At 43.9% G+C, this 16807-nt stretch overlaps 1 protein-coding gene across 5 annotated transcripts in view; it reads right to left on the bottom strand.

Annotated features, from left to right (window-relative positions):
- Positions 1-463: 463 nt before the first annotated feature.
- The window catches only part of SMAD2 (SMAD family member 2), a 39970-nt gene continuing 23626 nt past the window's right edge, over positions 464-16807 (bottom strand). For 4 of the 5 annotated variants that reach the window (XM_083466123.1, XM_083466125.1, XM_083466124.1 and 1 more), the window contains 9 exons: positions 15205-15294; positions 13960-14153; positions 11751-11885; positions 9548-9622; positions 7855-7908; positions 5184-5396; positions 4616-4753; positions 4282-4426; positions 464-3164 (listed from right to left, as the gene is read on the bottom strand). In XM_083466123.1, coding sequence (XP_083322249.1) covers positions 3041-3164; positions 4282-4426; positions 4616-4753; positions 5184-5396; positions 7855-7908; positions 9548-9622; positions 11751-11885; positions 13960-14153; positions 15205-15294 — 1168 coding nt within the window. In that variant the 3' untranslated portion in view covers positions 464-3040. The remainder of the gene's footprint in view (positions 3165-4281; positions 4427-4615; positions 4754-5183; positions 5397-7854; positions 7909-9547; positions 9623-11750; positions 11886-13959; positions 14154-15204; positions 15295-16807) is intronic. The other variant, XM_083466127.1, reaches the window with a different exon arrangement.

Raw genomic sequence — 16807 nt, 5'->3', positions numbered from 1 at the left:
ACAGCAGCCATGTCTTCTATACTGATGCATCAAGTTCCTGGAAATCACTCCAGCAATACACACAAACCACTGTGCTTTCACACCTGCTAGACAATGAAAGCATTTTGTCCCCCCCAAGGAAGCAAAAGATGCTCAAAAGAGCCGAAATTTCCAAGCCCACAATGTCAACCATGGACATACCCAATTATTATTATTTTTTAAACCTCACATGCTTTTCTGCTTTGGAATGGCCGACCTGCTCCCATCAAACCATGCCATATTGCAAATCCCACCCCCATCTCCAGTTTCAAGAGAGCCTTACAATCTCTTGGGGATGTTGTTCCACAAGTTCAATCAGACTCCCTTAGGCATGCAAAACAAGTCACAGTGTTTTGGATCCTGGACCAGTTATATTCACAGATAGTATATGAAGCAGTTCTCTAAGCAGAGGATGTTGCTGCTTAACCATTCAAACAAGCCATGGTGAGAATTAAATTTTTTTTTATTAGTGTATTCACATATTAGGCAAATGCAACACGCATGAAAGCTTATTTCTTAGGTTCACAAGTTCTACCAATACATTAGGCTACTGGTAAAACTACACAAATTGGTAATGGCTTCGCCAATTCTTTTAAAATTGTCTGACCCACTTTGATTGCCCACCCTCAGGCTCGATATTTGGTATTGCTCCTATGCCCTATCTCTTAAGGCATAAAAAAATCCATCATTTATCTTCCGTTCAGTCAGCTGATTGCAAAGCTTAACACTGGCCACGTTTGTTCTCAAAGCTGAAGTTGTCACTAGGTGTACTTACAAAGTACAATACTAGTGCAAATAAACGATTTGGGGTGGGGCGTGGGGGGGGGGAGGAAAGAAAACAGACAAAAAAAGGCAATCCTGCTACTGCCACAACAACATGAGAATGACAGACGGCTAGATCACAAGATTGTTAGTAAGATGTATACTTTTCAAGTCAGAATAACCCTGCTATACAGTTTCCCAACCCTTACCCAACCCAGACTTATCTGTAGAATATAATTCAAAATACTTCTTAAAGCAAGGTTCAGATGTAGTGTCCAAGGGTTCTCAATAACATGTACTAGGGAATCTTCTCTTTTTATGGCTGGTCGCAACACCCAGCCTAGGGAGTCTGCAGAAGCAGTGACTTCGGCAAGATCCACTCCTTCTGCAATGGATGCTCATTAAGCAAAGCCATACAATTTTGTTCGGACCAGCCCGGTAAACCTTCAAAGAAATGTTAAGTTTTATGTTCAAACCCTTGTGGAAGTTGCATTTCACTGTGTGGGAGAGGGGAAAACTGGTAGGGCAGCCACATTAAATCTGATTTAGACTTTTATCTTTAAAAAATCTACCAGTGAAGCAGGAGATAATTGATGGTGCGGCTGCTCTCAACCGTTCCTTTCAATCTGCGTATCTGGAGTCCCACTACACCTTAGGAGGGAGAGGAACTGGAGTTTGTTTCTCCTGCATTTCAGCAATGGATTTAAGAGCAACAGAGATGAGACTCTGGGTTGCATCCTGGCAACCTTTTAAACAAACAAACAAACAAACCCCTGCTGAGTGCAAAGGGATAGAGTTCAACTCCTGCATTTCACATACTCATCTCTGCTGTCTGGATAAGGGAAAGTTCGCATAAAGGGTTTCGAGATACAAAAGGACCAGCAACATCTTACAGCTGCTCGCTTGTCACTACTGAAAAATAAGGGTGCTGCTTTGAAAGTACACACTCACCAAACTGAAGGTGGTGAACAAGTCTTTCTTGGGAGAAAAATGTGGATTATTCTGTCAAAAAAACTTATTTTGCAACAGCTGCATGTGCGCATGCGCTGCAGACCTAGAATTTAAGAGATTGCAACACTCCAGGCAAAGGGCTGATGACGGCAGTTAAGAGATTCCTCGCTTCCACCCAGGTCTGAACCCCTCCGCTCCCTCCTTGATCCCAGCTAAGCATGATCCCAGTAGCATTTGTTAGCCATGGTCAAGGTGAAAAACCATTAGCATATGAATGTTGATTCCATGGTAATTAACCATGGCTAACGGCAGGAGGGAGGAGAAGGCAGGAAAGCATAATCCTCCTTGTGCTCTCTTAACCCTAGTCAGAAGACCACACAATGTTACAGCTGCAGTGGCCAGTTGGTGCATCTCCCAGGAACAACCTCCCGCCATATTTTCGAACTAAGGTGCAAGCTGGACCTCAGGGCCAGCAGCACCCATCGCCGGCAACAGATGCCACTACTTTAGGTGGGCAATGGAAGGATCAATTTTTTAAAGCATGGTTTGGCCCGGGGGAGGTGGGCGTGGGGGCAAGGAGTGAAAGGTTGAACGTGGCACTGCCTATTTCAGGCCCACTAAGCATACTCAACACGCAAGATTTCAAGAGATGGAACCCAAGAATCGCTCCCGCTCCAAAGAGGGGTTTTTTAAGGTGGCAGCTAGTACACTTGGAAAAGGTTGGGGGGGGAGGGAAGATTTTCTGGATAAAGTCTGTTATAGGGCAGCGGAAAGCCTGCATATATATTTATATATAAAAATATAAAAAAATATAGAGAAGCAAGAACTTGGGCTTTTTTACGAGATGGCTGCCTAAGTCAAGGAGCTCTGCACATCTATCAATGGGAATTTAAACTCAGGACAGCAGAATGGTGTCAAAATTGGGGGGGGGGGTCCCATGATACATTAACTGAACCACTCATGTTATTGGTAAACCTTTAGGACACTCAATTTATATATACCCAATAAAAAACACCATTAAAGTATTTAATATGTCCCTCCCTCCTTCGGCAGAAGGCGTTTCTATACACTAACTTTTCATCTAGAGCATCAGAGTATAGGAAACAAAACCCACAAGGTGCTTAGAAACTGATGAGACCCTCAAGTGCTTTTCTGTCTCTCTCTCTCTCTCTCTCTCTCTCTCTGAACTTTTTGGATAGGAAACAGTTCATGGAGACCACACACGAGTTACTACGACAGACGAGCTGTTAACATTTAAGTCTGTTGCCTGGACTTTGCATTTCAAGCGCGCTAGTGGAGACGAGGAGCATTACGACATGCTGGAGCAGCGCACTGAGGGAGAGCCCATCTGAGTCAATACTTTGTCCAGCCACTGTAAAGGCCCGTTCAGGTGAAGCTCAATCCAACAGGGAGTGCTTGTTACCGTCTGCCGCCTGAGGAAGGGAGAAAAAGTTGGGGGATGAAATACACTGTGAAGCCAGCATACAAGCCAAGGGCTTAGGCAAACTAAGGCCCGGGGGCCGGATCCAGCCCAATCGCCTTCTAAACCAGGCAGAGGGCCTTCTCGGTGGTGGCACCCGCCCTGTGGAACACCCTCCCACCAGATGTCAAAGAGAAGAACAACTACCAGACTTTTAGAAGACATCTGAAGGCAGACCTCTTTAGGGAAGCTTTTAATGTTTAACAGACCACTGTATTTTAATACAGCGGTACCTCAGGTTACATACGCTTCAGGTGACATACACTTCAGGTTGCAGACTCCGCTAACCCAGAAATAGTACCTCGGGTTAAGAACTTTGCTTCAGGATGAGAACAGAAATCGTGCTCCGGCGGCGCGGCGGCGGCAGGAGGCCCCATTAGCTAAAATGGTGCTTCAGGTTAAGAACAGTTTCAGGTTAAGAACGGACCTCTGGAACGAATTAATTAACCCGAGGTACCACTGTACTCTGTTGGAAGCCACCCAGAGTAGCTGAGGAAACCCAGCCAGATGGGCAGGGTATAAATAATAAATTCTATTCTATTCTATATCCGGCCCGCGGATGGTCAGGGAATCAGCATGTTTTTACATGAGTAGAATGTGTGCTTTTATTTAAAATGCATCTTTACCCCCCCCCCAAAAAATATAGTCCAGCCCCCCACAAGATCTCAGGGACAGTGGACCGGCCCCCTGCTGAAAAAGTTTGTTGACTCCTGGTTAGAGTCCCCGCTCAACAATCAGCTTGCAGGGCCACTTTTAAGACCACAAGGGGCAAAGAACCAGTGCCTCAACACCCCCACCCCCCAGCTGTCACCAATTTGGGGCTGGGCACTATCTGGTTTTCAACACTGCGATATATCACCAGAATGGTTTTAACTATAGGAAAGGTGGCATACAAATAAAATCAGGGCAATGATTTTATTTATTAAATTTCTATTTCACCCTTCATCTGAAGATGACAATTATGATGATGATACCGATTTCCTTAATTTGTAAAAGGGAACGTCAGGCCTACATTAACATCCCGGCTGCAGGATGATTCTACCAACAAGGAGAGGAATGCCACTCTGTACCTGTATTCAGCGCCCCATCCTTTAACAAAACTCATCCTTATGGTGCACATTCGGGTTAGCTGATACACTGCTTCAAAGCCCTGATTTACAGACTGAGCCAAAAGAGCAGCAAATTCCTGGTTATTAAAGATCTTTAGGTTGCAGCCTACAAAAAAAGAAAAACGGTAAAAGGATGAATGATCGGTACCACTACATTACACACGTTTAAGTGATTCAACCCCCCCTACCCAACTTTTTTCAAAACATATTTTCCTTAGGCATCACAGCAAGGCAAATAAATACATTTCAATACACTGAAATGATGGCTGATCTCTGCTGGTTATACACCTCTTACCTGGTGGGATTTTGCACACGGTTGCAGGATGCCAGCCATATCTCTGATTACAATTGGGGCTCTGAACAAAGATTGCGCTATCGCTTAGGCACTCAGCAAAAACCTCTCCGCCAATGTAATACAGGCGCACTCCCCTCCCTAGAAAAAGAAAAAGAACATTAAACGAACAGAAGCAGCTAAAATTTGCCAGATCCAACATACTGGCAAGTGCAAACGGTCTTGTTTAGCCAATCTCTGGTTACATATTTTCTGGATGCATGTGCTCTTCCAGTAAGCACCTGCTACTCTGCTGCTTAGTTTTGTTTTACTGCCTGTTGCCCATTCTTCATATATTTTAATATATATCACTAGCAGATCTGAGGGGCCCCACGATGCAGCGATATAAACATACCGTTCAGCTACTGTACAAATGACCTACTGTGCTGCCATTACTTAGATGAAGAAATAACAAACGATGTTCAATTTAAAAAGAAAAATGCAATGGAAGGAACTGTTTTTTCAGCAGATCAAGGGAAGAAGGTTAGAGGAAGCAGGAGAGCCGCTGGAATACGTGGCAAGAAGTACATACCTATGTGCCTTCTTGTCATCTCCACAGTGGCGTTTCTATTAACATTGGAGAGCAAGCCTAGGCAGAATCTTTCAGAGTTTGATGGATCCGTAAAGCCATCTACAGTAAGTGAAGGCTGCGACGCATGGAAGGTTTCTCCCACCCTCTGATTTAATTCATAATATGCTATAGAACACCAAAAAGCAGGCTCTGAGTAGGTAACTGGCTGCAGGTCTGGAAGGGAAAGAGGAAGAATTCTTGTGGTTAACATGTATTCATGCTGCACTATCATTTGGCAACAGGAAGCTAGTCAAGGCTATACTCCCCAAATCCTCCTCTAGTTGTGCTCCTTAAACAAGGCTGTTCCCTTGGTTGGACAGTGTTCTCGAAGCTACAAACATGAGTCTGACCAAACTGCGGGAGGCAGTGGAAGACAGGAGTGCCTGGCGTCCTCTGGCCAATCGGGTCACGAAGAGTCGGACACGACTAAACAACAACAAAATTCCCTTGACTTCTGTTAGACTTCTCAAAGAATTCTTAGCTGCACTTTGTATTTGATGCAGTTTCATTCACTGGCTTAAATAAACATTTAATTGACTATTGTTTGAGCTGAAAAGACATAATATACCGTATTTTTCGCTCCGTAAGACGCACCTGACCACAAGGCACACCTAGTTTTTAGAGGGGGAATGCAAGAAAAAAAATATTCTTTAAAGGGAGCGCTGAGCAGAGCCTGTATGCATCCCAGACTCTGCTCAGCGCTGCCTTTCACGAGCTGCATGGAGCATGTGTGCGGTGCTTGCAGGCTTTTCCCTGAGGAGTCACTGATGGGCTGCCCTTCTCCCTTCTCGGGGAAAAGCCCCCAAGAGCCACACACACACTCCGTGCTGCTCTTGGGGGCTTTTGCGGGAGGTGGGAGAAGTGACAGAGCTGTGCGCTCTTCTCAATTCCCCCACCTCCCACAAAAGCCATGGATAGCCGCGCGAAGCCTCCGCAGGGCAGCGGGATGAAGGCTCCCCGCTGCCCTGCGGAGGCTTAGCCCACGAAGCCTGCATTCGCTCCATAAGATGCACACACATTTCCCCTTACTTTTTAGGAGGGGGAAAGTGTGTCTTATAGAGCAAAAAATACAGTACTTTCTTCGAAACCTCTGCATTTCTTCTCTTTCATCTTGTGTGACAGATCCAACAAGCTTAACATATTTTTAATGCCAATTTACAAGTCTCCAAAACTTCTAGTTCTCTTCAAGTTGCTTCAACACACTCTGTGTGTGTGTGTGTGTACACACACGTACACACAAAATTAAAGGCATGTTCTTGTCTGGAATGCTTGATTTTTCCAAATGCTCCACATCCAGAACACCTTGTACTATACAAGACATGCTTCGTGACATACTGTCAACCACCTCTACGTTTCCCATGATCAAAAGAAGGAAGCAATTACATTATGTACTGTGGAACCTAACACAGCAATATTCAAGTTTAAAGGTGCCCAAAACACAGAGTCAATCCTCAGAGAAAATGTTACTAGAAGATGCTGAATGAACTAGATATCAGCTCAGCAGTGTCTAGTTTTCAAGAGATTCTAAGGGCAATCTTAATCATAGGTCACAGAACTGCAGGGACCCCAAGGGCCATCTAGTCCAACCCCCTGCAAGGCAGGGATCTCAACTAAAGCATCCAAGACAGATGGCCATCCAATCTCTGCTTTAAAAACTCCAAGGAAGGAGAGTGCACTACCTTTCATGGGAGTCTGCTTCACAAATAGCTCTTACAGGACAATATGATATAACTGTAACCACAAAGTATGTCCCTATTATAGATCAACTACCAGCCAAAATCGACTGTCAACAAGTATTTCTTTGCTCCTCCTCAAACCATTCCACACTGCCAACTAGGACAAAAAAATAAACCAGGCAATTCTTCCCTTTCCATTTATGCCAAATAGTCTGCCTGACTATTTCTATTAAAAAGTGGCAGACTACTGAACAGTCCAGTAACCTCTCACAAGGGTTGCAGTAACAGAACAATATGCTTTTTTAAAAAAAATAACACCCCAGAGATACAGAAAGGGATTTTATTTGGGGGGGGGGGTCAATGTAGCAGAGTGGCCAAGTAACCAAGCCATGAACAACAAAAGCCCTGGGTCAAATCTCCCCCCAACTTTGCTCACCCCATCAGAAAAGGCCCTCTAAGCCTCAGCTTTCCCATATAGGATACAGCTGACATTACAAATCTACCTTGGAGGACTTCTCAAAAGGACTGCCGAGGAAGAGTACAAAACAGCTACAACACTAAAAAAGCACTATTCCAATGTTCTGAATATTGTAGTTACTTTAGCCTGCAAGTATATGACCAGTAGATATTCCATATATTGCTTATTTAGGCATAGCACATTACCCAGTGTGTCTACTCAGCAGGCCACCTGCACAACACTGTTCAAGCATAGAACACACCTTGATTAAAACACACAAGACAGCAATTAAACCATAGGTGCCCATACTTAAAACATGACACAGGAGAGGTGCTTAAAAGAAAATTAAAAAGAGACTGTCCCTGCTAATCCCCGCACCTCAATAAACCGCTTCTCCCCATACTCCACAAGTTAATTCCACCTGCAATGGATTCTAATATAATCAACCAAATGCAAGCACATTTACCTCATTTATTATAGAGAAGTGTTTACAACTTACCCAGGCTGTGATTGACAGGAGAGAGTGTACTGGGAGACAGCTCTGCTGGAGATCCTGAGGAATTAATACAAAAAATTGCTAGTTCACAACAAAAAAATCACTTTAGTAATCCCATTTGGAGGCTGTGCCAGCAGCAGTTTTGAGGTCCTGGGACCCGTTTTCACTAGCACAATCCCATGTTAGATTTACTCTGAATATGCTACAATATTGCTACTGTTCAGCAAAAGTATATTTTGGAAAGTGAGCCAAAGGCAAGCTTTTTTCTAACTTAACAAATGCCAGTAACCTCATGCCATATGCACAGCAAATATTGTCCCTGTATTACAAAGACTAAGAAATACCCATGTTTGCAGCCTGGGACGGGGCGTCTGCCATAACTGAAGGCGAGCAGAAACTGAACCGTTTCCTCGGCTAACTTCGGTTGGCTTACTACTTAAGCCTACCCCTATCAGGAGTAGCAAAACAAAACAAAAACCCAAGGTTATGGGATCAGGGTGGGGGGGACGGGCACACACAAAAAACCCCATACACATAACACCATCAAACAAGCTGATAACCTGTGCTTTCGCCACTACATAATTGCTCCGCAAAGAAAAAGACAAAACTTTGCAAGGTTAGTCCTACGACAAGCACTGCTCTTTGATCTGCACACAATACAATTCATGCCTCTTGACACATTTCAAGACTTCCCAAGCAATGACCCACATTCAGCGCAGAGTATCTTTGCAGGCATTTATCTCCACAACACTTCAACCTCTCACCAACCACAGCGTCCCCATTTTGACCCTGGACACTGAAGGCCATGTTGCCCCTTGCTTACATGAAGTAACTCAGGCAGAGTACAGTATTCAGAGGATTTGGACTAAACTCAAATGGTTGCCTGGCCACTTGCAGAAACTAAAGGTCTGGTTTAGACACAACAACTGCTTGTTGGACTAGGGCTAGTTCACAGTTTAAAATGGATAGCCCTTCTTTTTTGCTGCATGCAAACTTGGCAAAGTGGAGCTCACGCAAACTACAGCCTGTTAAATTGGGGTATCAAAAGCGAGGCTTGTTTCTAGTTTGTACTTGTAACAACCGGGGTTTTTTATATCAGAGCTGGGCCCCAGACCTGCCTCTTTCCTGCTGTGAAGAGGTGTGCAGCTGCCTCACTCCCTTCCTTTCTTAATAGAGCTACTGGTTCTATAGTAAGGAGGGAGACAAAGGTAGCCTGCACATGTTACATTATTCCCACTTCTTGCCTTCAAGCATACCTTGAGGCTGAAAAAAGGCAGTGCGGTGTGGTAAACCTCCTTTACCAACCACATTTACTGCAAAAACGTCACACCTTTAGGGGTAAAGGGATCTTGAGACACGGATCCATGCTTTCGTAACCTCAATTAACTACTACAAGGGGCACAACTCAAGACAACCCATGAAGGCAACTTGGAAGCTGCAGCTAGTGCAAAATGTACCTATCAGCTGATACAATTGGAAGTGGAGTCATATTCCAAGGGGTGAACCCGGAGTCAGCCTGAATTAAGGCTGAACCCCATGTTGAGACACAATTAGATTTCATTTTGTTAATGTAAGCCACCTTGAACTGTGGAAAGGGGGGCACAGAAATGTTTTAATAAATCTTCATCAGTACAAAGGGAGGTTTGCTAAGCCCCCTTACATATTTGAAGTCTTCAGTAAGAATCAAGACCGTTACCTGTATCCATGCTTTGGTTCAACTGCTGGTCACTGGTTTCTCCATCTTCACTGATATAGCCGGGCGGTGGTGTTTCTACCAAAAGTACAATCAATGAGCCATTAAATGAAAGGGTTCTCTCGGTGTCATGTACAACCTGAACACATTAAAGCTTTCGAAATTTGCAGAATTTGCACACAGCCTTTATTTTATAAATTGCAGGGGATCTCATTATGTCACTGTCTATGTTATGTGAGTAAAGAGGAACAAAACCCACCAGCCACCTGCCTTTTACCCTGCTCTCTACACTACATGCCCCTCTACACTGTGGATGGATGGATTTCTAGCAGAGTTGATTGAAAAAGAGGCCACGCAGTGTGCACCACAAATGGGGCTAGATTATAACCAGTCCGAAGCAAGCCAAATACCAACTGACATGCCAATGGGCTCTAGTCTTCCAGGGAGAAAACAAAAACACCTCTCATCTTCCCTCCTCCCTTGGGGAACACGTACTGTAGAACATGAAGTACCGTATTTTTTGCCACATAGGGCGCACCTAGGGTTTTTTTGGGGGGGGGTTAAAGAAAAAAATTATTTCCCCCCCAGGTGCGGGGCGGGGGAAGCCCAAGCTTCCCCCGACCCCAGTACCCAGAACAGGCTGCTATCCGCAAGTCGTGGGAAAGCCTCGCGAAGCTCGAAGCCTGGGGGCGCTGAGCTCAGCGCCCCCCAGGCTTCTGGGTGCAGGCAGCTCTCTGCAAGAGGTGGGAGAGCTGTGTGACTTTGCACAGCTCTCCCACGGCTTGCAGAGAGCCGCGCGAAGCTCGAAGCCTGGGGGCACTGAGCTCAGCGCGCCCAAGGGTTCGGGGTGCAGGCAGCTCTCCGCAAGCCGTGGGAGAGCTGCGCGAAGTCGCGCAGCTCTCCCACGGCTTGCAGAGAGCTGCCTGGAGAGCGAGAGGGGTCAGGTGTGCACCGACCCCTCTCGCTCTCCAGGCTTCAGCAAAAGCCTGCTTTCGCCCCATAGGACGCACACACATTTCCCCTTCATTCTTGGAGGGGGGAAAGTGCGTCCTATAGGACAAAAAATAAGGTATATGGCAACCTACATAGCTTAAAAAAAAAAGATGTTAAGAAAAATGAATCAATGTGTATTCATACACATACGGGATCTGTTTCCATAGTGTAGATCCTATCTGCCTGCCACAAAACTGCAGGTGGCTTATACGTAAAATGTAAGAGAACAGAACAATCACAAAGTCAAATCAATGTAGGGCATGGGTAGGCAAACTAAGGCCCAGGGGCCAGATCCAGCCCAATCGCCTTCTAAATCCAGCCCGCAGACGGTCCAGGAATCAGCGTGTTTTTACATGAGTAGAATGTGTCCTTTTATTTAAAATGCATCTCTGGGTTATTTGTGGGGCATAGGAATTCGTTCATTATTTTTTTTCCAAAATATAGTCCGGCCCCCAACAAGGTCTGAGGGACAGTGGACCGGCCCCCTGCAGAAAAAGTTTGCTGACCCCTGATGTAGGGGAACAAATTGTGGCTAAACACGGCTAGAGGCACATAGGAAGTTAAATGGATTAAACCCTGGAAAAAGAAGATGCAACACTTCTTTGGTTTACAAATCTTCAGGAAGAGGATTCCGATGTGTCTCTAGGCAGACAATGCTGGGCCAGAGCTCTCTGACATCCCATAGCCAAGAGAGCAAGCAGGGGTCAATCTGCATATCTTAAAGGACAAGAGGGCTTCTATGTAAGAAGTACTCTCAAAGATATCCTGGACTCAGCCTATACAGATTGGAACATATAAAGCCACCTTGAATTAGGCTTTGAGGAACAGAACAAGGAAGAAGGATTTAGTGCACGTTTACTGCCTACACATTAAAATCTACTAGAAGCCCGAGTGGACTGTGCCTCTTATCCCAAATCCAGGATGTCAGCAGATGATCAAATGTCAAGACCATTCCCAACAATCCATTGATACCAAACTGAATTGTGAGTTGGGCAGGTTATCAATCCTGATAAAGATTCTTTTTGAAAGCTGAACAGGCTTCTAAAGGGTCAGAGAAGCTACCACCAGCACAGCCGCTGGAAAGAAACTCAAATCCTGGGGTGCCCTACCCTCCTCCCTGCATTATTTGCTTTTTCTTTGGTTGCTATACTTGAAATTAGTCCTTCAGGTGGCAAGAGGCCACTCGTCGCACCATTTGCTTTCACATAAATACCTGGTATGTAATTGCTCTGTGGTTCAATTCCTGCTGGAAAGTTAGTGTTTTCGGGAATGGAATGAGTATAGTCATCAATTTGTGGAAGTTCAGTCAGAATCTCTGTATGTCGTGGTACGAGGACAGGAGGCAGAACTGGGAGAGGAGAAACAAATTCCCAAAAAATGTTAAGAGACTGCCTAGATTTCCTATAGCTTTGCTAGATTAGTGCAGACACTAAGTTGCATCAATCCTATCTGTGGGACTAACAGTGCAGTTCTATGGATGTTTACTTGGAAATAACCCCCATTTTGGGACTTACTTCAACAGACAACCACAGAATTGCACAGCTACTGACTTGGGTAAATAGGTCTTTCTGAAAGCTAAGCATGCACAGGATTGCAGCCTCAGTATGTTAGGTAATATCATTTTCAATCAGTTATAATGATCAGTTTTGTTCTAAGAAAAAAAAGACAAGATAAATATAAGGTAGGAGAGAAGTCACAAGTATCCAGTATGGACAACATGCCAAGTGCTATCTCACCTGGAATCAAGCAGGATGTATTGATTTTTTAATTCATTTTATTTAATAAATTTTATGAGCAACTTTTGAAAACAAAACATAGTTAAAACCATGCTCAAGGTGGTTTACAACATGAAAAAACATAATTACAAAGATAACAAAAGCAGTCATAAACAATAAACATTTAAAAAAAATCACAACCCAATTAAACACTTTTGACATAAATTGTGGTAAGCTCTAAAATAAGGGTACAAAAAATTAGTATCAAAAAGAGAAACAACCCGGCTCACCCGCCAGCAAGCAATACCCCCACCCAAAGGCTGTTCAGCAGCCTCAGCTTTTGTAGCTGGAGTCAATCAGGGCCCCATCGTTCCAGGCCAGGTGGGAAAGGCCTGCAAAAAGCCATTTCCTTAAATAAAAAAAGACCTGGGTTCAACTACCCTATTCATTCAGGAAGCTCCTTGAGGGTAACCTCCAAGCCACTGCATTCTGCACCAGCTGAAGCTTCCAATCTTCAAAATGTAGCCCAAGACAGAGGAGACTCCAGCTTTCCAGACTGGATTTAAGCTGCACTGTATCTAGATAGGCTTATTGCTAGCTGCGACCCTAAGTTGATAAAAGACACTATTAGCCAACAACGAATGTGAAGCCACCCCCCAAACTATGAACCTGACCTTTCAGAGAGAATGCAACCCTACCCACAACAGATATACGAAGGGTCTTTGGCTCAGCCTTCGTCTCTTGGCTCTCCGTTCCCTAGGTGCTTTCTCAAGCAGAAAAGTTTAAGATGGACAGTCGCATTTATTTCCCCTTCCTCCATGGAGTTTTGGATATCATGGCGTTCCCTGTTTTTAGTCATAACCACTTTGTGAAGCAGGTTTAAGGCTGGAAGACAGAGGATGGCCAAAGGCCAACCACTGAGTTTTACAGTCAACACCTGAACCCTGGTTTTCTCAGCTTTGTCCAACATTCTGTTACAGAACATAAATCCAACTAGGACAACCAGGGTGCAAATCCCAACTGAGCAACAAAGGTCACAGGGCTGCCTTGAGCCAGACATTATTTCCCAGCATACGGCTGGGTTGTGAAGATAAAGCAGGAGTGGAGACGCAACATTCTAAGCTCCCTGTACAAATGCCAGTAAAAAAATTAAATGCATGCACCTCTTTTTGCTACTGATGCTTGAACTTTTACTGGCGGAAGCCACAAGGGAGACGCACTCCAGCTAGTAGCTGCTCACCTATGGAGTCCACTCCCCAGATACAAAAAAAAGGCTGAGCGTACAAGTCAGCTTAGTGGCTACGACTAAAAAAGGGGGGGGGAGCCTTTAAGCTGTATGTGCATTTATTGAACTTATGTTAAAAACTACTGTGATTTGCTTCGAGTCTCTGCAACTGAGAACAAATAGTTTTGAAAGAGACGCTCTGCTGCCCTAGCTGCAAGCATTCTTGTTAACATTTTGCAATTCCAAACTATCCTGGGAGGCGCCAAACACATGCATTCAATACAACAACAATGCCTTTCAACATTTAAGCACCATTGTCCGATTAAATTTTGGATTAGCTCTCACTCAAGCTCTTGGAATTCCAAAACAATAACATGGACTCCTTTCACTTCAGCTTTGCACACATTGTTAGTAAGATTCTTAGCAAAAGAAGCCAGGGCAGCAGACACCGATACGCCAAGAGCAGCTTGCCATCTTCCTACCTGGAGTCTCCACTCTCTGGTAATGGTAAGGGTTTACGCATACTTCGTCCTTTTTAAGATTAAAAGCATATTCACAGTTTTCAATTGCCTTAAGTTCATGGTGACTGTGAAGGTCAGGCCAGCGCCACAAACGGCAGTAAATAACATGTGGCAATCCTTTACGGTGGGATACTTGCAGGCGGCCATCAAGAGACCTAAAGGGAGGAAAAGTATTCCAGAACATTTAGGGAAGTTCTCAGGAAGCACATATAAGCCAAGATATTCCGTATCATTAGGCATATACAGCACCTCTCATTGCCACCACCCCTTTAAACCAGAGAGCCAACAAAAGACATTTATGATGTTCTCAAGTAAGAGGTAGTGTTATCGTTAAAGCATACACTACTATTATTGGCACTTGAAATCAAGGAGTCCTTGGGGGACAGGGTGTGCTGGTGACAATGACTGCACATCTAAGCAAACAGTACATTACACCTAAGCCTGCTCACCATGAATACTATGCTACACTTTAGTTGACGCTGCTCCTTGCTTTAAGCACATCTCTGTCATACAAGATTGCGCGTAAGGTTACAGCAGTCAGATCTCCAAGCAATCCACATCACTTCCCAACCTGAAGCTTGCGTTCGGCATACACTGGGCTTGCTTATGGTTTCACGGTCGGTTCCTCGGACCCCTTGCTGCTACCAGTTGAAAAGGTTTGCTAGTTTTAAGATAGACTGCCTAGGCCTACACAAATGCAGATGGTTTATGACTCATGGGATGGGAAAGACAAACCTCAGTACACAATGCGAGTAAGGGTGACATGGAAAAAAAACCATCAAAAACCTAAACAAGCTGCTCACTCCCCAAGTTGTGTCCCACACCTTCCGTAAGTCTCTGAATGCACATACCTGATCAGCTAACCCCACGCCCCGCCAAAAAAAACACCCCAGTGTGCAATCTGTTTTAAACACACACACACTTGCCCCCAATTCTTATTAAACAAATACAGACCATATGGTTGCAGCCCCCACCCCACCCCAAGTTTTCCCCTTTTCAGAACGGCACTGATGTGGAGAGAGGTTTTTTTCTTTTCCAAAATTAGAATTTCATTGGTTAAAACATCAGCTGAGAACACTTAAGGCAAAATCAGGTTTTTTTTAAAAAAATGCTTTGCTGACTAGGAAGCATTTCCACTAGACAAGACCCTTGAAAGCCAACCCTCCCACAAGATCTCTATAATGAGACACAGGGCAGAATATTCACCTGGTTTGTTCAGAGAAGCTGTATAGGCCTGTGGTATCCCACTGATCTATCGTGTTTGGTGTACTCAGTCCCCAAATTTCAGAGCAAGTGCTGTGTATAAAATTGAAAAAAAACAAAAACAAAAAAGTTGATGTGAATATGGAAGCATGGTTATTCAAACTACCATGATGTAAAGACATGGGGGGAATGTACAGAAAGCTTCCTTTCACATAGAAGATGCAGCTTTTCTTAAGCCTCGAACGCTGTATATTCTATATGAAGAAGGCCAATAAAATGGAACATGTGATTCAAGGTAAAATGATGTTTCCAAAAAGGTGAACAAGTTCGCTGGGTTTAAGCAAACAGCATACTTTGAATATACCTTAAAACAGGCAAAACCTCCTCAACGTGGCAGTACACAGTAGTATCTTCTATCTTTAGGGAGTATATTTGCAAGCATATGAAAAGTCACAGACTAAGCCATGTCAGTATGATGGTAGATTTCCACAAGTTGTTAACACAGCAATCAGGAACCACAAGAGCGATGTAGATCTATTACTAGCTTGAGTGTGCAGGCTTTTTTTTTCTGTGTAGTGGAAAGGCCTTATGACAATCCTCTCCCATTTTCTTCAGTGCCATATAAGAAAAAGGATACGTCCAATGTTATGCTGTTGCAAAGTACACATTTATGCAGGCTGAAATCCAACAGGAGAAGTTCAAACAGCTCAACTTAAGGTACAAGAAATGCCATTTATTAACTCAAAAAACCTTTAAGTTGCCAAACGAAGATGGCAGTCATTTCACAAAAGACAAAGATTTAATGGATGTCCCAGCAACCAACGTCATCAATATGGGTACAATATTACAACAAACCTGATTTATACCTGTGACAGAATGCCTACATGGAATATCACTGACTGTTTATTCTATACCGTTTTGTATTCTTTAGGAACCAGCCGCTGCACTTTGCTTTCCACCTCCTGGAAGAGTTCTCAGTTATGCACCTTACTCTCTGGCAATAATGCCCTATTTCTGGATGGCCAAATGTCACAAGTCAAAAGAAGCAAGCCAATTTACATGCTTAGTGGTATAAACTTCATTTGCTTAGAATTTTCTTCACTCTAGCGGTTACCCAACAGTGACTGGTCAACACATCCCTTTTTTGATTTCCTCAATTCACTTTCCAAGTACAATGAATAAATAAATAACCTCTTTGAATATATTTGAGTCACCCCTTAACTGAGGGTTCTCTGGGTGACACAGTTTAAATGGATACACAGTCATAAAACATAATTATGGCACAGCACTGAAATCCATCAGAACCACAACACAGGAGACTTAACACGCCTCTTCACTGTCATGTAACACAGCAGTCTTGACAGCAGATACTCAATATCAATAAAAGATGCTAGCACTATATTAAACTGACTTTTTTGTAAACTAGAGGGTTTGTTTTAACCATCAAACTGCCTATTAATTTTGCTAAATAAATAAATAACCAATTAAAACACTAAAAACCTTTAGTGAATTAAAGGACTTGTCTAGCACCAAAAAGACATTAAGCCAGGCAAGCCTTTCTAAGGAGTGTGTTCCAAAACTGAGAGGTGGGAGGGCACTGCTGAGA

This window comes from Podarcis liolepis (genome assembly GCF_965112155.1).
Source record: "Podarcis liolepis genome assembly, chromosome: 11".
Taxonomy (NCBI): domain Eukaryota; kingdom Metazoa; phylum Chordata; class Lepidosauria; order Squamata; family Lacertidae; genus Podarcis; species Podarcis liolepis.
The sequence above is the reverse complement of the archived record's forward strand: the minus strand, read 5'-3'. Positions and strand labels throughout refer to the sequence as shown.